Raw genomic sequence first — 25,404 nt, 5'->3', positions numbered from 1 at the left:
AAATGGTTCCTTTATTTTGGACGGTAATTAATCGGTAAAAAAAACGTATTGATGCTTTGTTTTGAATGGGCTCCAGTTTAAAACAGCAGTAAACAGTTTTCAGCCGTGCATATTGTGTCTTTGTCTTTTCATGTTATCATATCTGAGTATTTGGCTTTTAAATTGTTATCACCACAGTAGATGAGTCTTTTGTGCTACCCTTACCCTCCAGTCAATGGATGGTCAGATTACACCGGATATACAGAATCAATGAAATTTAAGGCCGTGTCAGGGAGTGAGAGTGAATCCCCTGAGGAAGTTACATCAGCCTCAGCCTCGGTGTGGACTGAAAACATCGCTCTTAGATTTAGGCCTTAGTTGTTTTTACAGCACATGCCGTATAGTAGTTCAGCCGCTTTGTAAATCTGCTACTTTCTCAGTGTCTCATTTTCTTTGCCTTGTATCATCAGTGGGTAAATATGATGTGGAAGTCTATAAGATGAGTTGAGTTTTTGTTTATTGAGCCTGGACAAAGACACATAGATCCTCTACTTGTCTCCCATAGCGTCTGACACATTCTCATGGCCTGAGAGCAGGCAAGTTAATCCAATCTGTCGTGATTAATGACTGCAAGCATGTTTAGGAAGTAAAAGACAAAGGAGTGTGATGGGTTGTTGTTCAATCAGCTTTGTAAGATCCTATCACATTGATCTGCATGATTAACGTGTTTTAAAAAATACATTTTGATTGTGTTAGAACTGGGAGCGCTGCGAGACTGGGCTAACAGATAGCATGCTGCAGCTTAAAGACATGAAGACCCGGCTGAACCAGACCATGCCAGAGTGTGATGACGACCTGGAGAGTGCAAAGCTCTACAAGGTACATCTCCAAATAACTAATCACAAAAGCACAGGAGGTGCATTTTTGCTTCACTTTTTTAGCGGAAACTCCAGCAGCAAAATAATTTCGGCCTAATAATGAACTCTGAGCTGGGCGTGCTTTTGTTTAACTGTTGAGACTGAACCACAGTATAGTCCTGTTAAAAAGGAATATCCTTCGACGGAGACATACATTTATTTGTGTTCCTATTAACAAGAACTAGGATTTTTTTTAAAAACAAAACAAAGGGTGAGTTTTGATTGTCAGCTTATTGCAATTAGTACAGACAGTTAATTATATAATTTATAAAATAACTGACAGCCAGGCCGCTCTGACAGTAAGGACATATTATCAAATAAAAGGTTCTTCATTTGGAGAAACACATATATTTGTTCTGTTTGTTATATCTGTTTTGTTTTTTCAAAGGTCTATCTTGTCCTTACTATGAAATGAATATATGTGATTCTCAATGTGTCAGATTATTCTTTCATGCATTGTCTTTTCTCTTCAGCAGTTTTTTTTGTTGTTGTTTTGTTTTGTTTTTTTATGCATGTACTCCAAGTTCATATTCACATTCTGCATGTTAGTGTTAGCAGCCTATAGGTGTCACAGTAGGTGGTGAAGGGCTAATAAATATCTGTTTAAAATACTGACATGTAAACATCAGAACGTGGATCTACAACAAGTTCTCAGACTGTTTGGACCCAGGAGACCAAAGTCAAGTTTGAAATAGTTTTGCCTCAAAGCTCATCCCCTCTGACCCACCAAAGCCTTTATCCCCAACCCCTACCTTCCCCCTGCAGAGTCACCCCTCCCCCAGCCCAGCTTGCAGCCTGTGGCCTTTAATCCTCTCTCGCTGGGCGGGGAGAAATGGAGAGAAAAGGGTGATAGAGATAGAGGGAGAAAGAAAAAGGGGCTGGAGGTCCAGAGCGAGAGGACAGTAGGGACTAGCTGTGAGAGAGTGAGTGCAGAGGGCGAGGACGGGGGAGTCCTGACAGTTTGTTGTGGTGATCGCTGTGTTATGGTATGCAGAAGAACAAGATCTCCCTGGAGGACTGGGCTGAGAGCCTGACGGAGCTGAGCAGCATGAAGACGGATCTGTCCCAGTACATCATTGCAGACGATGTCCTGCTGCTGCAGGAGCAGGTGGAGCACCTGCACTGCCAGTGGGAGGAACTCTGCTTCAAGGTTAGTGTGCTCAGGCTCAAACATGACTCCTGTCTGACTCTGGAATCAGAGCAGGCTTATCCTTAAAAATTCTCATGATTGTTCTATTCCTGGTGCATTTGCCTTGCTAAAACTGCTTCACCAGTATCCTGAATAATTTTTTTTATATTGCTGTTTCCCCCGTTTGACTCTTACTCAAACAGTCAAATCTCTTCGGGACATTTTTTTTAAAGCATTGCTGATACAGAGATTGATATGAAGCATAATGAGACCAGAAACACTCATCAGAACTGTTTGGATTTTGGCCCGCAGTCTAAAAAACTGTCATGGTTTAAAGGGACAAAGTATCTTCAAACCATTGCAGGATGAAGTTGCAGGGTGAGGAATAGTCTGTCAAGAAGCTCAAGGGTTAAATACAGCAACTAAATTTTCTTTATTTGGTCAAAAGTTGTTTTATTTGTTTGTTTTCTGGGGGGTTTCTTTTTGAAAGAGCACCTAAAAGTTATCTGACTTGATTAGCAGCAGCTCTCACATCTGCAGTACATTGTATGTGCTGTGATATGGTTTAATCAGCATTCTGAGTTCACCACATTCATTTATTGTTTCTGTTGAAAGTCTGAGCCATTAGAGAGGAGTTAAGTTATTAAATCTCAGTAATACTTTAAGGGGCAACTAAAAGGACCAACACGTCTGGGAGGCGGGGCTGTGAAGAGAGCATTGTGATAACGGGGAACAGATGGTGAAGAGAGAGAAATGTTGCAAAGAGCTAAGAGGTTTCAGGAAGAAGAGCTTTTGCATTAAAATGAATTTGGGGGAGGGGAAGGTGATCGCAAGGATGGGCACTTCTGACTGTGTGGAGGCTTCTTCATTCACGAATGTTTATTAAAAGTGAAACATTTTACCTGAGATACATTTACAGGTAAAGTGTGAAAATTGCCTAAAGATTGCCTAAAATACTCTCAGTAACATTTCCCTATCAGCTTTGTCAGTGTGTTTTTAAACAGGCCTTGTAAGTATGTTTGGAATGAATGAATGATTTTCTCCAAATACAAAACGAAGTGTTCATGCCCACTGCGTGAGAAAAAAGGGAGCTTTATCCTCCAAGTGAGTCTGAGTAATCAGTTAGCCTGTTTTGGCTTGGCACACATCTGTGACAAAAAAGTATAAACGTTTAACACCAAAAAGAAACATCTGGGATGAAAGCTGGCAAAGTCAAGCATCCTATATCATCTCCCATGTTTAGATAAGGCTGTGCATGTGTTTCTCAGGTGTGCATATTCGCTTAATATGTTGATGCTTAATGATAATCTGGAGGATACCCAGACTTTATAAGATGTCACCATTTGTGCCTGATTATTATTGTTTTTAAAGGTCTGAGTGTAAATCATTTGGAAAAAAATCACGATGAAGTCACCAGCACCAGGGTCCGCCTGAGTTAAATTCTATATTCATTCCAAGCTAAAGTGAACAACAACCCAATCAGCACAAATCAGCTTAAATGCATCTGCATCCATAATGATAAGATAGATTAGACAGCTACAGTACCACTAAGCATCTTACAGTGATGATACTTATTTAATTTCTCTCCCCCAATCCGCTTTGTGTCTCAGGTGTCCCTGCGTAAACAGGAGATCGCAGACCGCCTGAACGCCTGGATCATCTTCAATGAGAAGAACAAGGAGCTGTGTGAGTGGTTGACGCAAATGGAGAACAAGGTGGCGCACAACTCTGATCTCAACATCGAGGAAATGGTCGAGAAACTCAAGAAGGTAAGCGTTCTAACTAGGATGTATATTGGTAACGATATAGTTATAGTGACAGGAAGACCGAATTAAGTAGTGAAATACATAAAACCACCAAACAGTTTCTGAGCACAGCTGCAAGGGTCGCTGCTGAGTACTCCCACAACTTAAACTGTTGTCTGCAAGAGAATTAATTAAAACTTTACATTGTTAAATAAGATTTCTTACTGCCATCGTCTCAAGCTTCACTTGCTGTTAGTGAAGCAGAGTGTTGTAGTTGTTTTTTTGGACACTTCATGCTTAATCACAGTAGCCAAAGCAACAGCAATCAGGCAGTCTAACTGGCACTGTCTAATACCAGATACTTTCTGTTGTTTCACTGCTGTGCTGATGAGATCATCAGTAAGGTTTTCAAGCCATTCAAGCCCACAAAAGTACTTCTAGTAGTAGGATAACAGTCATAGAATCACTCTTTACCCCTCACAGCTGTAAAACAAAGGAATGCACTCATATATTAATGTGTGTGATTTTTCAATCAGCGTTAAAAGTTTCCTTTTGCATTTCATTTGTGGCACCACTGCCGTCTGTGCTGCTTTGTATCAGGACATGTCACGTTGTGTGGTGCACTGTCTGGGCTTTTCAAAAAGCTGTGAATTCCCTCCTGATTGTTAAAGAGACGACAGCTGTTTCTGGCCCAGCAGGGCCACGCGGGTGTGTTTTGTGTTGATCTCACGGCCTCTTTTATTTGGTGCTATGGGAGTGACGGTGATGGAGGGTGAAGGGGGAGTAGAGGTTAGTAAAGGTGAATGCTGAAACTCAGTTATTGCCGTCGTGAGGGTTTCAAACCTTTACAGCTCCTCTGGCATTAAAATTGAGCGTTTGGCCCTGAGATACAGACTCCTGGCACGCAAATTCAAACTAAATTCAAAGCTTTTAAGACTTAAAGAATGCTGGTGCACCAGAAATTTACATGATCAGCCTTATGGGGGAATATGCTCACGTGTAGTACATCATTCTGTCTTTTTACTTGGATTTCTCAATCAGGACTGTATGGAGGAGATCAACCTGTTCAGTGAGAATAAAACCCACCTAAAGCAGCTTGGAGAGCAGCTCATCACAGCCAGCAACAAGACAAAGGAAACAGAGATCAATGACAAGCTGAAGGACGTCAACGACCGCTGGCAACATCTGTTTGATCACATAGAGGCCAGGTAGGAAGCAAGAAGGCATAAAAATGTGCAAAGAAATGTTGCTAGAGATGTTGGAGATTAATTTTATATGAATGAATTTGTGAGTTTATACGTTTTATTGTTGAGTAGGGGTGCTGGTGTTGTAGTGCTTGGTTATATAACAAAGTTCAACTCCCAGTCCAACACTTTGTTTAAACTTATATTGACAACTTTGACGCAAGTGCCTAACAGTTTATGCTAAATGTTTTTTTTACATCACTCTTCGATCGTCTTAGGTATCATTCAGCCGTTAGCAGTGGGGTTGCCTGCTTATTAAGAGTAGCACAAAAACTGCATATAAAAAATTGACCTAGCCACTGTGATGTCATATTTTGGCCTCGGTGTTAGCGTTCTGGCTGCAGTCATGTTCTTTTTTTTTTTTTAAGCCAAATGCAGCTGTAATTGTATACGAGGTTGGAGTTACTACTTATCAGAGAATACTAGCAAGTTTGGTTAGAAAGCTTTATATAGAAAGCGTAGCAACGCTTAGCCATACACTACATTTTGTTACAAAACTGAAGCAAAAACTTGTTGGATGTCATCTACCAACAGCGGGTTATAATATTTGTCAGCTTGTTTTATCAAAATGTTCCAAAAGGTAACAGCACAAACATGGTGGAGAAAGGGGGAATGATGGAGACCAAAAACATTTTTCCAACTAGGCCGTAAACATCCTTTTTAATGTTGCAAAGTTAACATGGGAGTGTCTCATTTTCTGGAACTAGCCTCAAGTTGCCATTTGATGAACTGCACAGTATTTCCACATTGGCTTCATTTTGTTTGGCATAATAGCAATCCCTCCACACAGCTTAGTGTGACAGTCCCATCAATCTAATAGTGCTGAAAGTCTGATAAAGTATTGCTGGGCTTGACAAGCTAACAGTGGGATATCCTGAAGGAACAATAAAACCTTTATATTGCACTTTTTATATTATTTTTACTCTTGCCTTCTGATATTCTGACATGATGCCATCACTCTTTTCTCTTATGGGAAATCTTACTGGATGTCTTTATGACTGTGTGCAGTATGACTGTTGATCCAAAGCTACAAGAGCAGCCCTGAAATGTGACTTGATTTGGAGAGAGAATGCAGTTATTTTCGTTCACATTATGAAGACATGCAGTTAGTGGGGTTAGGCTAATGATCCCAAATTCCCCTTCGACCATCAGGTGTGAATGTTTGTCTGTCTCTCTGTGTTAGCCATGTGACAGACTGGTGGCCTGTCTAGACTATGCTCCACCTCTCATTCTGTGGTGACCCTGAACTGGATAAGTAAAAGAAAATGAATGGATGTATTAAATATTGGCTTCTGAAGTGGTTTGTATTTAGATTATCGCTACTTAACAAGTGGTTTTCACAGCTTAAGAATACAACCTGCTGATTATTCCTTTAGTCATCATGCTTCTTTGAATCCTGACCCCTTAGTGTTTACTGCTGCAGTTCAGCATGTGCAGCTTTATCTGTGCACTGTTGGACTGGGCACAGCACAGCTGTTATTCTACTGTGGCTGCAGATTAAAGTTGGTGAAGCAGAGGATAGACTCATATTATTATTAATCTATAAATTCAAATTGCATTCCAACACAGAGAAGATTGATAGCTGCGTGCAGGGAGGTGCTGAAATGTTTCCACAGTTTATGGTTCCAGACAGAAAAGTTGACAATCAAACTTTAAAAGTGAAAAAGTAGCTGGATAAAGACAGAAGAGAGAGCTTGAGCTACACTAAAGGATGAGCTGTGCCTGTCCAAGCTGAAAATGGGCAGAAGGTGGGGTACGTTCTGGGCAAGTCACCAGTATTTACCTCATCACCTGTCACCAGTATTTACCAGTAGGGTTTTTTGTACTCATCTTTCATTATTAAAAACGAAACACATAAGCTGATGTATATATCTGAAAACTATAAATTACATCTCAGAAATTCCCAATTATTTTTATGGTATTTTGCAAGGGATGAAGCGAAATAATTAACTTTGCAGTTTTTGGATTCTGCAGAATTCAATTCAATTCAATTCAATTTTATTTATATAGCGCCAAATCTGTGGAAGAGAGACAGAGGTTAATAACAGATATGATTCAATGCAGAGAGGTCTATTAATACATAGTGAGTGAGAAAGGTGACTGGAAAGGAAAAACTCAATGCATCATGGGAATCCCCGGCAGCCTACGTCTACTGCAGCATAACTAAGGGAGGATTCAGGGTCACCTGGTCCAGCCCTAACTATATGCTTTAGCAAAAAGGAAAGTTTTAAGCCTAATCTTAAAAGTAGAGATAGTGTCTGTCTCCCGAATCCAAACTGGAAGCTGGTTCCACAGAAGAAGAAGAAACACAAGTCTAAAAGGTTACACACTTGGATACTCCAGTGTCAGAATGTTTTCATCAAAGAGCAACTTTTGAGTTCACTATTTAGCTGATAGCAACACGAGTCTTTATATTTATGTATGTGGTGAGCCTGGAGATAATTATGTGTTCTTTCCACTAACAAGGTTGATCTCAGAAACAAGCGGCATGCATTAGTGGAGGGTTTTTGACCTTTCTTGTTCTCTACTAGTCACTTTCCCGTAGTCAAACGGTGCAGTAGTTATTACCAGCTATGGCCTTGCTGTACAGCAGAATGGATGCAGGTTGGTGGAGTGCACAGCAATTATCAGTACATTTGCACCAAACAACAGGAAAGCGGGTTTAAACCAATGATTGAATGCTGCTGCACATAATTACCAGTCTAGTGATGGCAAAAGAACTAATTTTTTTCATAAAATGCACCAAGCGAATCAGAGCTAACTAAACTTTTTAAACCCAGATGACCCCATTTTTAAACCCAGGTTGCTGTGTAGTTAACATGGTTGCACTCTTTCCCTTCATCTTATTCACATTTCAATAATATGTTTTATTGAATTTAATATAAATGCAGTGATCCTTAATTCTTCATTATCCACTTAAGAAGCTGTTGACTGAAGCTTTTTCCCCCCATTTAGTTTGAAGCACTTTCGCATAATCAAGTGGGGTAGAAAATCACCGTGTTTCCGTTTCACAAGGGAAGCAAAATTTATATGTGGCTGATTGCTGCTTTTGTGAGTCGGGGGGTGTTTAAATGAAAACCTTTCAACTTTGCCACTTCTACCCAGGGCGATTTTTGAGGGGCAGCTAACAATCAGTGGCATCCTATCGATTTGTAGTGTTTATATGTGTGTGAACACGGCGCCAGGTACCAGGCTTCTCCTAGTGTGGTTTGTGTTTTAAGTAGGAAAAACAAACGCAATTAAGAAAGGGGAAATTTAAAGGGTACCTTCCGTGCTTGACCACCTGTGAATGGAGAGCTTTCAGGAAAGTTCAGCTTACAAAGTGATGAATGTTAAAATTAAAGAAAAAAATTGATACATTTATTCTACAACTTGGCCTGAGAGAGACTGCACTAAATCCATCTATGTTGTTCATTTAGGGACAAGGGTCTTTATCATGACTGTCAGGCTGTTAGTACAGAGACATACCCTCTTCCACTAACAACAGAATGGAGACTAGAGTTGAGAGGGAGCATCACACACAATAGTGGATTTGCCCTCACTGGTCTCCCCCCCTTAAGTGACTGACCAGCATAACATTGCTAAGCCTGCTAATGAGCCATTAGTGAGGAAACTGTGCAGTTGTCATATTCCAACTTTTTTTTTCAAGTTTTTGAAAATGTTTGTGTGACACTAGTTACAATTGTTAAAATCTGTACTCGTATCAAAGCTGGGTGAAGTCTGGGTGAAGGTCTCAGTGCAGACCAGTTCTGGCACACCAAAACAGACAAACTGTATACTATTGTCTATCAAAATTTATTTTCACTAGCACTAATGCACCCATAGTTAAGTGGAGTAGTTTAAGATTCTTGTTATTCATGTTATTATATCTGCTGCCAAAACCTTTGTAGGATTTGAGGCTGAGGACGAATTGCTGTGAACTGTAATAAGGGGGTAAAACCTTTCTATGCAGATAAATGTAGTCAGTGTCTGCTGATGAGTTAGTTCTTCTTTGTTGAGCCATCTGCTTCGCCAGAGGTTGTTTGGTTTCCCTAATTTTTAAATCATAGCAATCCTCCTGGCACTTAACAGTGTACACTACATTACTCTGTTTGTGTCTGGGGACTTGATCCTTGGGGTGGACTAATTTTTGGTGCAGCGAAAAATGGGTCCATTTACTTACTTGGATTGAGCATGCACCAAGACATCCGAGGGACTTCTCAGTCAAAAATTGCATTCACATGAAGCCAAGAAAATATGTAGCTAGAGGTTTATGAAGTGAAGGTTGCGCAAAGGGTGTCGTGTCCGGGTAAATGTTAGATAGAAAGAATGTGTGAGACATTGTATAAAGTGTTTTGAATGCTCAAGTAGAACAGAAAAGTGCTATATAAGAACCAGACAATTTACCATTTACAGCATGCACATTATACAGAGCTGAGTCAGTGGTTGGTCTCATTGGATGGTCCATTGTCAGAGTCCTGCAGGCCTCTGTCACATGTTTGGATAAGGGCTGATGAAGTTCCAAGACTAGCTGATTCAGAGTCACTGATGACTGTGGCGTGCCTCTTGCCATTGTCTGCATCTCACCCCACTAAGTTACATCAGATGACTGCTGAGGTTTGACTTGCAGAGGGATTAGATGCGCTGATACTGGCCCGCTGCTCGCCTTTGTCCCCCAAAACAAACCGGGTGCTCCGTCACCCGGCCCAGCAGCTGCTGTTTGCTAATGCGAGCCTTTGTCCTGATGGGCGCTCTGCCTCAGGGGCCACCATCCGCTCGCTTTATTGTGCGAATAAGATGCATGCAAGGCAGATGTTTGTTTTCTCTTTAAAAACCTTTACCCTGCTCTGTCCAGACACCTCTCCTCCTCACACCTGGTATGTGCACAGATTTACTTCGTGTACTCTCACACAGCGTTTTTGTTTCTCAGATTATAGCACAGTCAAGCCGTTCATTTCAAGTACAGCTTTCACACATTTAGTGCCATGTTGTTTAGTTTATTTGTTTCGTTTATACGGACAGAAAGGTTGTCCTTTTGTTGCCACTCGGTTCTCTTTTCGTGTGGCCATAGACCTGGTTGTCATAGTGATGGTGTTATTGCAACAGGGATTGGTTATGTGTGAAAAACAGACTGTGATATGTAAGATGGAGTCATCTTGGAGTTGATTATTTTATTTATAGGCATGTAATTGCAAATAAGTGAAATGTGAGATTTGCACTTGTGTGTATCCCTTCAACTTCTTCATGCCTGTAATCAATAATCTAAAATGAAATGTTGCAGGTCTCAGTTCACTACTCACATTTTGAGTGTGACCACCTCTAAAGTTGGCCATGTTAACGTTTAAGTCTGCAGGGATTGACTCACTTTTGGAGACTTGTTTGCTTGTGCTGTTCTTTCTTTCTGTGTTTTCTCTTGTGCACCAGGTGGCTCATTTTTATATACAGCTACCAACATAGAAGTAGTTGGCCAGCTTTGCATGTTCTGTCTCAAGCACACTTCAGATTTACATTTCTGTTCTCATTTTATGACCTTTTTTTGTTGTCATTCTTCCTTCTGCTCCACCTGTTGTTTTTTTCTAACCTTTATTATTCAGACCTGTAATATATCACTTGTTCTTGGTACTCTGAGCCCGAGGGTGGTGTATTTCAATATAAAGAAGGTGGCAGATGGAAGTTTACCAACCTCGGGTTTCCCGCTGGCTCTGTCTGCGTCGACCACTATTGGCAGTCTGAGCAACAGTTTACAGCTCCACCTTTAATGAACTTTAATGTCTTTACCTTACAGACGTCTTGAATTGTTTTAGCCTAACTGTGTACTTTTCTACTTCCTCAGTCATGGTCATGCCACATTATCCTGAATCTCTGATATTCATGCATATTTATCAAACTCACCGAGACACAGATGGCTTGAATGGTCTCTTATGAAGTTCAGTTGGTAGATTTTTAGCCACAGAATTAATGCTGGTTTAGCTGTGTCAGTACCCTCTGTTACAACATGAAAAACAAATTAGTATTAAAATCTATGTTCTCTCAAGTAGTTCTGGATTTGAGAGCTACCCATCAAGCCTGGTTTATTTTCAATTTTTTTAGTCCCTTAAATAGATTTTTTCAAACATGTGAACTCATAACTAAATATCATATCAAACATCACTCATAAGTAAATATGAAACAAGAAGAGGAAAATTATTAATTCTGTGAATTAAGAGAAATAAAATGAAAAAAAGAAACAAAAGTTTCAAGAAAGACTGCAAAGCAGAAAAAGTATCTAGAGAAAAATACATTTTAATCAAGCTTGAATATTATTCGTTTTGGAAATTAATTATTTGGGCAATTTCTACAGTTTCCAATGCTGGTTCTTTGTGAGTGTACCTGTCACTGCATCCAGCTGTTTGTAAAAGCTGGAAGAGGCGAAGAGAGGATGGTGAGAGGAGGGGACGGGCGGTCTGTGGAGAAGGCAGGGAGGGGAGGGATGGTGGGTTAGCGCTTGCTAGCAGATGAGCCACCATCATGGAGTAGTCTCCTCACCAGCCTGTAAGTACCTCTCACCCTGATCTGGAGACTTCATCACGCCCCGTCCGACCTGGCGCGTGAGGCTGGAAAAGCGGACGGGTGAAAGGGTGGGGGGGCAGATTGGGTGTTTTGTTATGATAAGGAGACGAAGGTTGAGGAGCAAAGGGGGATGGGCTGAGCTTTGTTGATGCAGGCACGTAGGCAGGCAGGCAGGCAGACACGCAGACACACGCCGAGTCTTTCAGAGCTAATTCAGTTTAGCTTGGGCTTGCCTCGTGCGCGTTTACATTTAAATAAAAGGTTGGACAGCAGATGTGTATTTTTGTGAGGGTATGCAGCGGCATGTTTTTGGTGGTGTTCTCCGCTCCTCTGTCTAGTGCAACATCATCACATATGGTACAGATGTGCAGCCCAGAGCTCACACCTGCACAGAGAAACATAAAAACAACCAGGCATCATCAGCTAAATATGGAGCAGGGGAACCCCTGTTCTATCTCTGCTACTGGGGCAGCAACAGCATCCAACATTCCCAGTCTGTGTCTGTATGCAAAGCAGAAAACTTGGTGGGCTCAATGCAGCTTGTTGCTGCATCAGACTCATTGTTGCATCATTGAGCTGTACTGCCTCGTATGCACAGTGGGCACATTGATTAGTACATGACACACAGCTACACTTTTTATTGTAGTTCTGGACGACATTACTGCTACTTTCAATGAAATCAGTGGACATAAATGACCCTGGAGAGACAAATCTAATAGACTGTTAAGGGCAACCTAGAGAAAAGCAAACAAACAGCATCCCAGCTCGCTCTGAAGATCCACTTTAACTTCACAGGAGGTTTCTTCATGTCAATAAGGAGTTTTTTCTTCCCACTGTTGCCAAGCGCCTCCTCCTAGGGGGCCGTCTGATTGTTGGGCTTTCTGTATTACGGTGTTTATTGCTATATGGATAAAAATGAATAAATTGAATTAAGTCCCATCATAATAACTTACAAAATTTGAAGTTAGACAGTTGTTGAAAAATTGTGTTAATAATTAATGTATTTTTTTTAACCCAAGTAAAAAATAAAAAACATTACAAATGTGATTAATTAAAGAGCAAAGATCCAGATGTGAGGTATAAATCATTTAAAACATTTATTGAGATAAGCTAAGGTTATATATTCATACATCTGCACTGACCAAGAATTGCCAAAAGATTCATGAGTGGGTGTATTGTAAGGAAATCAAAAGCATTCACAAAACCCAGAATAACCCAGAACACCAATCTATCACAGAAGTGATGTGAAACGACGTTCACAATGAAGTCTCATTGATCAGCTATACAATATTTTTTAGGCCACCTGATCCAATTTCATATCAAATGCAATAATCCAAATAACGTCTTAAAGTCCTCTAAACATTGTCCCCTCAACCTTAAAGCACAATGATAACCAGCAGTTAAGAGTGAACGGAGGAAAGAAAACTTCACCTGTAGCTTTGAGAAAGAGTTTTGAACGTGAAAATTAATAACGATACTTAAAATACTATAATGGTATAATAATCTTTAATCTTTTATTTCACTAAAAGTTTTCGCATTCAGGTCAAAGTATAGCATAAACAATCAGAACTGCTCCCAACAAACATAGATGTTTACATCTGCGCTGTAACTGCAATAATAATCAACCGATTCGCACTACAACCTGCTTTGCCTCTTATCTGTAGCTATTTTTATTTAATTTAATAACTGTACAATACTCTCTGTATATAGTAACCACTGTCCTTGATGTAAATATGTAAAAATTGTGTACTTCCTGTGTACTGTTTGTTTGTATATCTGTCTTTTTGGCTGCTGTTACAACCAAATTTCCCCTTGTGGGACAATTAAAGGATTATTCTATTCTATTCTAAAATGGCAGAGGCTGTCGTTAGGCTCTAAAAGTGTTCCAAATGTTTCTTATTTTTGTGGCACCAAAGAAATGAAAGGCAGTGCATAATATTTTCAGCAAAAGGGAATAAGAAAAACCTTACATACAGCAGATGAACGTCTGTATCCAACACGTACACAAAACTCCAAATGACTAATAATCCTTTAAGTGGTCAGTGATGTCAAACAGCTTAAGGTGGCAACAACCACAATGTCATTATGATTTCAGATTGTCTGCTTTTACTTGACAGCACAGAGAACACAGGAGTGATAAATAAACTCTGCTCTTCACTGAGTTTTCCTTCTTGAGGTACTTGGAGCGGTTTGATGTGTTTTTCCAGTAAATTTTTGTTACTGAGAGACATGATCATTAAGAAACTTTCTCTGTCACACAGTTTGTGTGCTGAGTTTATTTTTTCAACTACAAAAATATCTTAACAAAAACTTGTTGTTGGATAGTTGTCTTCATGTCATTCCCCAGTTTTTGTAACCCGCTGATGTCACTAAAAGTCATGTTGTTGTTTTTTTAATTTGGCGTTGGGCCGGTGTATCGAACAAATTCCAGGACGTTTGAGGACATTAGGTGCCCCATCCTTGCTATGGCTAAGATAGAAGCTGCAAAAACATATTTGTGTTAAGAGCAGTGACAGATCTATAATTAACAGACCACACTCTGGATGTGTGTAGAGTTCCATCCGAGCCTGCAATTTAGTGAATATTAAGATGTGGAATTTTTTACTTCTGGTCACATGACGTTGCTGAGTCACCTCTCTCCTCTCTGCGTGTGTTGTGGAATGAACCGATTTAGGTCACTGACCTGAGAGCTGTGCTGGAATGCAGCCGCTCTCTCAGACAACACGCAGCTCTCAGTCAGATGTAGGTCAGCTTGCAGCGTGGCTTATAATGGCTCCCGTTGTGTCATTTGTTGGAACGACAGCAGCGCTTCCCACACAAAGTTAAAACCTGCCACAGTGCTAATGTGTGACATGGGGCTGAACATAGCGTTCACAATGGCAGGTTGATGGGTGTTTGCTCAGCATCCTTAGTGTCCTAATTCAGTTTTTTGTCTCCTCAAATTGCATGATGAAAACAAAACCTTGTGTTACACACTTGAGACAAACAGACAAACAAATGCATGCATTATTTAAAGAGCTGGTGGATGTAAGACTTGCAGATTTTGACTTCAGATGCAGGCTGCTGCTTGCTAAAGCTGTTTACATGTGTTATGTTCCTTTAAGCTATATAACATACCTGTAGCTTTAGGCAGAGAGGCACAAATGGGGCACAGAAGTCAGAAACTGACTGGGGGAATTTTTTTGAAGGTTTTTTTACCCTTTCTGGTGATCTGTGACAAGCTAAACTCCAGTGAGAACTGTTCTAATGTGATGCATCTTTCCTCGACAGGGTGAGGAAGCTGAAAGAGACGCTGGTGACGGTGCAGCAGCTTGATAAGAACATGAGCAACCTGCGGACGTGGCTGTCCCGTATTGAGACAGAGCTAGCCAAGCCGGTGGTCTACAGCACCTGCCACAGTGATGAGATTCAGAGGAAACTAGCTGAACAGCAGGTGGGCAAAGATGGAAGGACTTGTGTGAGATGCATTAACTTATGAAAGTGTGTATTTTTAAAGATTCAGTCAAAACCTACAAAGTCCTGCAAGACCAGGAAATTAAAGATCTAAAATTTCATTTCAAGATCTACATGAAGTACCTCTTAATAACTAATATAGCCTCTAAGAAGAAGAGAACAGTTGGCACAATGCTGTGTGACAACTGGAGTGATTATTTGATTGTTTGGTATTTAAAGCCAATCACCTCCCACAGCCATGTGAAAAAGGAAGATCTCTACAAAGAAACCATGAAAGGTGATTTGCTCACCTTTCATGGTTTCTTTGTGGAAGAAAAACAAGAGCTCTCTGTACAAATCTACTGAACTCGGACATCTTCAAGGTAAAAAAAGGAAAAAGGGGCACTTAAAGTGCTATTTTAGAAATGCACGAGGTAGAATTAGGACTCCATTGTGAGGGGAGACATTGCGTCTGGTTTTAAACCCTTTATGTTATGGCCACCCTGTGGTGGTCCAAAGCATACTAACATAAGAGTGAATAATGTGTGCTGCAAAGTAAAATCTCAGCAAGGCTCTGCTAAGAGAGGAGTTTGTGAAGGAGACAGCTGTCACGCTGGGCTGAGAGATGGTAAAAGTGCTGAGAGGCAGAGCTCATGAGGAGGTCCAAAAAAAGGTAAATGGACTTTAGCCTGTTACTCCATTTGTCATCTGCCATATAGCAGTACTTTGGGAAATGGCTAAAAGTTCCAGGTCTTCGAGCAAAGATGGGTGGAAGGGTTCAGAGGGAGAAATATTGTTTTTATGTCTTGGGTAGAGTTGCCTGTTTGCCTCTCGGGTTTTGGAAAAATCTCATATAGATATGCACGTTTGATAGTAAGGATGAGATCAGGTGACAGTGGTTGTTGAACCTGTGGTTCATTTTGCATTTTTTATCACTGGATTAAACATTTAAATGCACACGTATATAGCATTAAATGTGACAAATGGGCACATTCCCTTTAAACCCACAATGTGTTTATTCTTGTTTTAAAAAAGGGTTAGGGTACGTTGGTCAAAATATGTGAATTTGCTAAAGTCAGACCACATTATCAACAAGCACAGTAATGCTTTAAAAGAACAGAATAACTCCCAGACCTACCTTGATTAAATGCATGAATAGAATACAACATAGTGTTTATTTATTTATAGTGTTTATTTTGTAAAAGTGTAAACACCAACCCTGCAGCACTTTTTGGCAGGGCTTTTTTAAATTGTTCATTCTGTATTCTGTCATGTATGCAATTTTTTGTTACTGTGAAGGTATGTAGGTACACGCGTTAAACAAATGCAAACAGAGAACGTAACATCGCATTTGAAACATTTTGAAAGTTTTTTACAAAAACCTTTAGATGTTAACAAGGGTCCCACCCCACCCATTAAGCAGGAGGTACATATACACACACACGCATATATATTATTGTTTCCATTTTATATAGCTGCAACTCTTTCAGCTTTACCACATTATTTTAGAAATAAGTACTAAAACTCAGTGATCAGGCTTTCCCTTAAAAGCTGGGCCCCACAAACTGGTTGACATGAGCCACTTTTTCTGTGAGAAACTCAACATTTTCTGAACTTCTGAAAGTGCTCTACTCTGCCACAAGCATGTCAGCCTGAGTGCTCCTTACTTTTTTGGGGTCTAAAATGCGACTGACTGCTACGAAGTAACTGAACTTGTCAGCACTGCTAGTAACCCAAGAGTTTGGAGAATTTTCTTTCTTTTTTTATGATGGATTTGGGGGTCAAAGCAAGCACAGATGTGTTCATTTGACAGTGAAAGGGGTTCAATTGCACTAATTTCTTAAATCACTGAATATCTCTAGCTAATGATTTTTCCCCACTCAGAATTTTACAGATCTGTGCAGTTCAGGGGAAAAGATACACTTAGAATCTGCAAAACAAATTGGACTCCAGCTTTCTGTCTAAATCTGGACAGGGACGTGTCTGAAGAAATAGAGCTCATATCTGATGAAAGAAATGGTGGCAGTTGTAAAGGAGTGAAATGGAGACAGATGACAGGCAAAATGAAAGGAGACGAATTCGAATCGGCGTGGCGATGTGCAGAGCCTTAAAGAAATGGGACTTCTCCTGTTCCTCAGAAAAAGGCTGCAGGTCTCTCCATTAGCAGATGAGGGATGGCTGAAATGACTCCTGTGTGGATAGGCACTTTAAGCTTTCACTGGTCACCATGGCAACCTAGAGAGTGGTAACTTTGAACAAACAAGAGGCATAAAAAGTGGTGTCCAGCCCCAGTGAGGGAGCTCTCGCTGTCTCTCTCTCATGCTTACATACTCACACACACACACTCACGCACACACACACTCACGCACACACACACACAAACTCTGGGAAAAGGCATAAATGAGGAAAAAACTAAGAACATAACACCAAGGGCCAAAACGAACAGCACCCAGGAATCATGCTGTGCTGTGTCTACAGATTGCAGGCCTCAAAACAAACCAGAAAAATACAGAGTTTGGGTTTTACTTTGTGATTTCTAGAAGAGGAGAAAGTTAAAGAAAAAGTTTTTTTGTCTTTTGTCTTTTCTGTGCCGGTTGGCATGCAGGATCTGCAACGGGACATCGAGCAGCACACAGAGAGCGTGGCCTCGGTGCTGACGCTGTGCGACGTCCTGCTCCACGATGCCGATGCCTGCGGCAGTGACTCGGAGAACGACTCGATCCAGCAGACCACCCTCAGCTTGGACCGCCGCTGGAGAAACATCTGTGCCATGTCCATGGAGAGGAGGATGAGGTGAGCAGCCAGGAAGGGTTGAAGATTGTGTACTGATTCTTTAGTTTACAGTGGTTGGGGGGGTCTTACACCTTCCAGAGCTCGGGCTACTGTGATTAGAAGTTAACATGTGCCTTTTCTGCCCTCAGAATTGAGGAAACGTGGCGTCTCTGGTGTAAGTTCCTCGATGACTACTCTCGCTTTGAACACTGGCTGAAGACGGCAGAACTGACAGCAGCCAGCCCCGACTCCGCCGACGTCCTCTACACCAGCGCCAAGGAGGAACTCAAGAAGTTTGAGGTCAGCAGATTATTTTGCTCTCTGTTTGGGTAGACCTAAATAATTGGGATTTCTGTGCATTCTGATATTAGCACTACAGGAAAAGCCAGGGGTATGTTAAAATGTAAAAAGGTCAGCTCATTCATTAAAAAAAGGAAAGGAAATTAAAAACTCCCTTTTGAAAAGAAGAAGCCGGTAGCACCAGGCAGCCACTTGCTGTGATGGGTGAGGGGTGAGGGAAGGGAGACAGGACAGCATGAATGTCTGGTCCAGAGGGAAAAAGGTTCAGCAGCTGTTAAATAGCTGTTTTCAATTTTTGTTTTTCTTTCTAATTTTATATTTCCCTTGAATCAGCAGACACCAAAGACGCATCAAACACAGTTTTAAGTGCTCAGGTGTCCTGTTGCGCTGTGACTCACTGGTGACCTTTGGTGCGCTGGTCTAGATTAGAAGCACAGATTAGTGTCTGGTAATCTGGAATTTGCTGAAATGCCTTCATTTCTACAGCAACAGGGAACCAGTGTATATAGTGGTGTTTAAAAAATACCAGTGACCTACATTATGTATCCTGGCTGTCAGTGACATATTATGGAAGCTGTGGAGTGTCATTATTAAAGATGGAAATCAGCTGTGGGTTGTATTTATAAAGAAAAGGTTATTTCACACAGCCTTATAACCAGTGCTCACATTTCTGTGAGCACTGGTTGCACTTTGTTGAATCAACAAAATTTGCTTTAACAACTTTCTGTAAGTGACTAGTTGTTCACTAGTTCTTTGTTTTCAGGGGATTTTTTCTTAACGTAATCTTCAACACGGCTATGTTAACAGATACATCACAGCATGTGCACTCTATTAAAGCCCCAGCTCCAGCTTGAAGTGTTCTTCTCATTGACACTCATGTGTGACTTTCAGGCGTTCCAGCGGCAGGTTCATGAGCGCCTGACTCAGCTGGAGCTGGTCAACAAACAGTACCGCCGTCTGGCCCGAGAGAACCGCACCGACGCCGCCAGCAAACTTAAGGTCATGGTCCACGAGGGGAACCAGCGGTGGGACAGCCTGCAGAGGAGGGTCGCAGCCGTGCTCCGCAGACTGAAGGTGAGAAAGGAGGTCGGAGGTCAGGACTGGCTGAAGGTACCTTAGGAAAGCTACTCTGTTAGAAGCAAGAGTGACTGTAAAATTAAAAAAATAAATAGATATACATACACATATATATTTATATATAAACAGAAATCAAACATTGTTGTGTTTCAGGCATTATCAGATGATCTGTGTAGTATCTCCCTGCTCCACGCTAAGCTGTCAGGATTTAGGTCACCTCTCAGACGGTGACAGGGCACATGGCATCATGTTGGCAGGGAGGCGTTTTCCTCGTGCCATGTGCTTCTGAACAGATGGAGATGTTTTTGTTGCTTTATGGAGATGCCTTGTAATCAAAGAATTCCGCTGCTTGGTGCCAATTGCCAATAAGGCACGTGCAGCGCCAAGAGCTCTCACAAAATCAGATTTTCTGCGACATTATGGGCTACATTAATGGGAAATGATTAATACAAAAAACACAAGTGTAGAGAGTCTGTAACCATAACTGTGCAGACGGGTTCTGTATCACGAGTTTGCATCACAGTAGTTGTTACTAAGGTTGGGCGATATGTAAAGTTTTTCAAACCGACAATCATTAATCCAGTAAATAACGACATATTTGCACAGGTGACTTTTTGATGGGCGGAGCAATGTAATCATGCATGGACTGAGTTGCGCATTTAGAAGGAGGGAATATTTTACCTTCTTTTCTTGTTTGTTTCAGTATTAATATAGCTCTTTTTTGCATCATTCATTCATTTGTTTGAGATTCGCCAAATCGCACAAAAGACTTCATGTCTGAGATTGTTTTTTAATGTTTGCTGGAAGAGACATTTTGATTTTTAACTTACTTTTTGTATAATTTTGTATTTGTTGTTTGGTTGAGTGTGTAAGTCAGATAAACACTGGAACAGCCTGTAAACACGGTTATAGTGGAAAAAAGAAGCCAGTTTCCCTTTCTTTTCCTCCCCATCTCCCCACATAGGTTACTGCCTTTCTGTCTTTCTGTTAAGAGTAATTGAATTGAGTAATTGAATCACTGCATTTGGGCGCACTCTGAGGAGGGTGCGTTAGTTCGCAGATAGAAGAGGGAAAAAAGGCTCTATTATTTTTTCTGTTGACTGCTTCTCTTAGCTTCAACATTATTAACAAACTTACTCATGGGCAAATAAATAAATAAAAAAATCGCTCTTTTGGTGAAAGGCTCAGCCTATCAACAATCGCCCAACCTTATGTGACACTACACTTACACAGCAAGTTGATATCTGGATCACATAAGCCGGCAATATTTGTAGCACACAGTTTATGGCATCAAAAGAATATACTAAAAGTAATATTTCTGTCCTATTCAGTATTTTACGTCTCAAAGAGAAGACTTTGAGGGAACTCGTGAGGGGATCCTCGTTTGGCTGACTGAAATGGACCTTCAGCTCACCAATGTAGAGCACTTCTCAGAGAGCGATATCGAAGAGAAAATGAGAGAGCTAAACGTGAGTATTTCCCTACTGATGTTGCGCTGTAACATTATCCTGTTTACATATTGATGGACTGGCTGGGTCTCTCACTGGCTGAAATATTTTCATACCGTCATGTCATTTACCTCTGAAGGGTTTTCAGCAGGAGATTACCCTGAACACCAACAAAATCGATGCCCTGATCGTATTTGGGGAGAACCTGATCCAGAAGAGTGCTCCTCTGGACGCTGTGCTTATTGAGGATGAGCTGGAGGAGCTCCACTCCTACTGCCAGGAGGTGTTTGGCAGAGTGGCTCGCTTCCATCACCGCCTAGTCAATAGACGTCCGGTTAGTAGTATAAATGACTCAGAAAAAATAAAAAGCTGGAGTTTTCTCAGACTGGCTGTACCTGTAAACTGCTGCTCTGAGAATGAATGGAATAAAAGCATTTGTTTTTGTTTTGTTTTTTTAATCTGAGGACATGCTTGATTTTTTTTAAATATGTATCTACCTCACAGACATTAACTTCAAGAGACATTTGTCATCTTATTTATCAGGGTTTTGTTTTTTCCAACCTGCAGGTTCTGGAGGAGGAGGAGAGGGAGATGTCAGACAGAGACACAGACCGAGACGATTCACCCGATTTGACCCCGTCCTGGATGGCGGAGAGGAGAAGGAAGGAGGTGGATATAGCAGTGGGAGGAGTTTCAGGTGGACCACAGGTGATGTGCCACCTCCTGGTACCCCCTATAGAGCGATCAGGAAGAGAGACCCCCCTCAGTGTGGATTCCATCCCCCTAGAGTGGGATCACACAGTCGACGTGGGGGGGTCATCATCCCATGAGGACGACGAGGATGCCACCTTCTTCAGCGCTCTGTCAGGTTAGCTTCGTGTCAGGACTTTAGGCTCATGGGTTAAGTTATGTTATATAGCATTCTGTATTAATTCTTCAGATGAAAAAAGCTGAAAAAAAGACGTTTTTGATATTCCTGTAACACCTTTAACACCTTTGCAGATCTCCATATCCTCAGCTGTGAGACTTTAACCTCCACTGTTTCTTACAGACATGAAGGTCACAGAGAATTCAGAGTCGTTTTTTAAAGTGACTGCCAGTGCAGTGAAAGCAGCCTCGGGTAGGCGCTCTGCCTCCTGCATGTGTCTGCTTTGCTATGCATTTTTTTTCAACTAGCATCCTGCTTTCACCTTTTTTAATCTTTTCTCTTATTTCACCCCATTTCCACCATGAGTCACAAATGTGGCTGCGCACGGCCGCAAATTATCATTCACTTTGAAATGTTTGGTTTAGTTTGGTTAGCGATTGAAGATCATGAGACCTGCATGATACTGCAAGTCGGTTGTGTGTGTTTCTTCAATCCATTTGTGGTTTATTCATTTGGTTTATGCACGGTGAACCTTTTCATGCATGTGTCGGAGGGCTGGTGAAAGGAGCTGTCTTTCCATCATTACTCTTGTCACTGAAGTTTTTATTTTAAATTTAACAGTCACTGTTTTCTCCTCTCGGTCTCCTCAGTGAAGTCAGTGACTGACATGCCGAGCTGGCATCTGCCTGGCTCCCCGGAGAGGAAACAGCTTCCTCGAGATATCATCCAAGCCCTGAGCTCTTTCCCTACACATACAACCGGCACTCCCTTCCATCAGCAGGGCTATGTACGTACAAACACACGATCCTTATTGGGTCCAACGTCAGGTCCAAAATAAACACAATAGAAATGGTACACTATGATAGATTTTTGAAGACTTTTTATCATTCTTTCATATTTCTAAGAATAAAACACATAGGCATAAGAATGCAGAGTGCTTCCTTTTTTCTTTTTTTTTAACCAGTGTAACGACTCAAACTGATTGTGTGTGTATCTGTGTGTTCAGGCGAAGCTAATGTCAGAGTGCAGTGGCAGCATCGACAGCGTGAAGAGGGTCAAACTCATGCTGAACGATGAGGAGGAGCTGGAGGATGCAGGCCTGACCAGCAGCACGGCCAGCAAGCATACCAGCACGGGTACGCAGACAGAGATAACCGCAGGTGCGAGAGGTCTCACTCTGTTTGAAACATGTAACAGTAGGGATCATGCTGGAGGTCCTGAAGGCAAGTCGGAAGACACATTTTCAGAAAATCCACACACTAAAATACAGGACACCGCTTTGTGTAGCCCAGGAAAAAGATAACAAAAATTTACTAACATGGACTCAAACTCCAAATGTACCTTTGTTGATAATGGAGCAAGGAAATAGACCAGAGGCTGCCAAAGCTCTTGGGTCTGGCAGATCCACCTGAGACGTCTTTGAAAAAAAGAGGACATAAAAGGGGGATGGATAGTGGAGTACAGAAATCTTGAACAGATCCGTGTGTGTGGCAAGTAGCATTTATACACATACTCATCCCTCTTCCTTGTTTCCTCAGGTGTTATCGAGCGCTGGGAGCTGCTACAAGCACATAAAAACGCAGCGGACATCAAGCAGAACCTGGAACAGTGGCAGAAGCTTAACTCTGACCTGTCTGATGTCACTTCCTGGCTTGGCAGGGTGCTGCCAGAGCTGGAGAGGCTGAAGAGAATAGCACCGTCCACCAGCATCCGAGACATCGAGGTCAACATCAGGAAACTCAAGGTAACAACCAATCTGAGAGCAGGAGGACATTCGCGGAAGTAAAATAGGCAAATAAAAAAGTGAAACCTTGGGATATTTTCCTAGGATGGGCATAACTGAAGTGTATACGCTGCTCAAAAAACATGAAAGGAACATTTAGAAAACAATCATGTTGGATGGCTGCATATATGGATTGACTAATGTGATAGGAACAAAAGGACGCCACATCATTTGATGGGGCCGAAAATTATAAACCTACAGAGGGGTGAATTCAAACTGACCGTGAAAATCAAAATGAAAAAATTACAAAGCACGCTAGTCCATTCTGCAGAAATTTCATTGCAGCAACTCAGAAATACTACTCAACACTTTGCTTGGCCCCCATGTGCTTTTATGCATGCCTCATGGACGGTGTCCTGGGGGATTTCCTCCCAAATCTGGACACTCTGTGGTGTAACCTGGCAGCATCGGATGAACCAAAACATAATGTCCAGGAGGTATTCTATTGAATTTAGGTGAGCGTCGAGGCCAGTCAGTGGTATAAATTACTTCATGCTCCAACTCCAAGGCTGGGGGAACCAAGGACTCACTGCACCAGTGTAGAGTCTGACAAGGTGTTCATCCCAATACCTGGGAATCAAGGTGCTGTTGCCTGTTACAGGCAGCGTAATTTTCTTCTTGACTTCTTTAGACCATGTCACATGTGCTCAGGGTGGACCTGCTCTTGTGCGGTGCTGCTCATCTGTGAAAAGCACAGGGTGGGTTGCCAATTTTGGTATTCTATGGCAAATGCCAGTTGGACTCCACAGTGCTGGGCAGTGAGCACAGAGCCCACTGAAGGTCATTTTGTAGCTCTGGAAGAGCTCATCTTGTTACTCCTTGCACAGAAACAGATATCAGTCCAGCTGATGGATTAAGGACCAGCTCTCCTAGTCTCCTGCCTGTCTCCTGGAATCTCTTCCATACTCTTGAGACTGTGATGGGAGACACAGCAAACCTTCTGGCAATGTCACGTATTGATGTGCCATCATAGAGGAGTTGGACTACCTGTGTAACCTCTGTAAGGTCCAGGTATCTCCTGATGCTAACAGCAATGATGCTCACCTTAGCCAAATTCAAAACTACTGAAAAAACAGTGCGAAAAGATCAGAGTGCACCTTTTTTAAATTTCATTTACACCAAAGTAGCTGAAACTGATTAACAACCTCCTCTGCTACTTAACTGACCAGATCATATCCCAAAAGTTTAACTGACTTGCTGCTGATTAGATTGAGTAGACTATATACTTCAGATCAAACCACATCTAAAGTGACATTGTTTCTCCTCCTGCTCTCCTCTTCCTTATTAAAAAAATAAATAAATAAATTAGGTAATATTTGATTTTTCCTGTGCTAACTTCAATTTTATTGGATTATAAGCTAATATTATTGAATATATAACATGTTAAAGATTTATGTTTTTTCATGATGAACTTATTGTCAATTATCTTTTAAAGAAGTGTTAATTTATTCAGCGTGGATAAAGACAAGATTAGAGGAAAAATCTTATAGATGTGTTAACAAAAAGAGCTGTTTTTGGTGAGAAATTAGAATTCCAGCAGTTGCATGGTAAGAGCTCTGCTCTTTGTTTTTTTTTTCCTGATTTAGATGTTAAAAAAAAATCTTCCATTTTAAATGACATTGACAAGACTGGAAATAACGTGTGAAGACTGAAAGTAGATGAGTTGTCATGTCATTTGTCCTACTGAAGAGAATGGGCTGGAGGATGTTCATTTATTTTGTATAATTTAACTCCAATTTTAGCAGGATTATATCAAATAAAACTGCATGCAGCCTTTCATGTGCTCACTCTACCCAACTTTACTTTTTCTTCTTATTAACAACCGTTTGGGGAAATACAAGTCACAATGCAGAATAATCAAAGTCAAATGAAAGGAATGTCAGCACAGTAGATTTTGGAACACTTCATCTGTCGTTTGTCTAAAATTAATGTTTTGGGGGGGGGTTTCTGCTAAGGAGATGCAGAAGATTTTCAACAGCTACAAGTGTCTGATGATCTCCATCAACCTGAGCAGCCGTCACTTCCTGCGTGGCGACAGCACCGAGCTGCACGAGCAGCAGGAGGCCCTGGACTCAGCCAATCACAGCTGGACTCAGGCCTGCAGCGGCCTGGAGAGCTGGGAGAGGAGCCTGCACTCTGCTGTCATGCAGTGTCAGGTCAGACATGGAGACACCTCCTGAAC

General features: G+C 41.4%; 1 protein-coding gene across 8 annotated transcripts in view; it reads left to right on the top strand.

The window, feature by feature from the left end:
* LOC120739766 (nesprin-2-like) overlaps positions 1 to 25,404 on the top strand; it is an 85,386-nt gene that overhangs the window by 52,757 nt on the left and 7,225 nt on the right. For 5 of the 8 annotated variants that reach the window (XM_040041641.1, XM_040041640.1, XM_040041634.1 and 2 more), the window contains 16 exons: positions 736 to 858; positions 1,891 to 2,046; positions 3,636 to 3,794; positions 4,812 to 4,978; positions 14,813 to 14,975; positions 17,580 to 17,767; positions 17,896 to 18,046; positions 18,938 to 19,120; positions 20,455 to 20,592; positions 20,711 to 20,905; positions 21,139 to 21,439; positions 21,623 to 21,691; positions 22,090 to 22,226; positions 22,446 to 22,662; positions 22,978 to 23,183; positions 25,178 to 25,378. In XM_040041641.1, coding sequence (XP_039897575.1) covers positions 736 to 858; positions 1,891 to 2,046; positions 3,636 to 3,794; positions 4,812 to 4,978; positions 14,813 to 14,975; positions 17,580 to 17,767; positions 17,896 to 18,046; positions 18,938 to 19,120; positions 20,455 to 20,592; positions 20,711 to 20,905; positions 21,139 to 21,439; positions 21,623 to 21,691; positions 22,090 to 22,226; positions 22,446 to 22,662; positions 22,978 to 23,183; positions 25,178 to 25,378 — 2,754 coding nt within the window. The remainder of the gene's footprint in view (positions 1 to 735; positions 859 to 1,890; positions 2,047 to 3,635; positions 3,795 to 4,811; positions 4,979 to 14,812; positions 14,976 to 17,579; positions 17,768 to 17,895; positions 18,047 to 18,937; positions 19,121 to 20,454; positions 20,593 to 20,710; positions 20,906 to 21,138; positions 21,440 to 21,622; positions 21,692 to 22,089; positions 22,227 to 22,445; positions 22,663 to 22,977; positions 23,184 to 25,177; positions 25,379 to 25,404) is intronic. The other 3 variants (XM_040041639.1, XM_040041636.1, XM_040041637.1) reach the window with 3 other exon arrangements.

This window comes from Simochromis diagramma, unplaced genomic scaffold, assembly GCF_900408965.1.
Source record: "Simochromis diagramma unplaced genomic scaffold, fSimDia1.1 OVJJ01000304.1, whole genome shotgun sequence".
In the NCBI taxonomy this organism is placed as follows: Eukaryota; Metazoa; Chordata; class Actinopteri; order Cichliformes; family Cichlidae; genus Simochromis; species Simochromis diagramma.
Note: the sequence above shows the minus strand (reverse complement) of the source record. Positions and strands in the feature narration are given on the sequence as shown.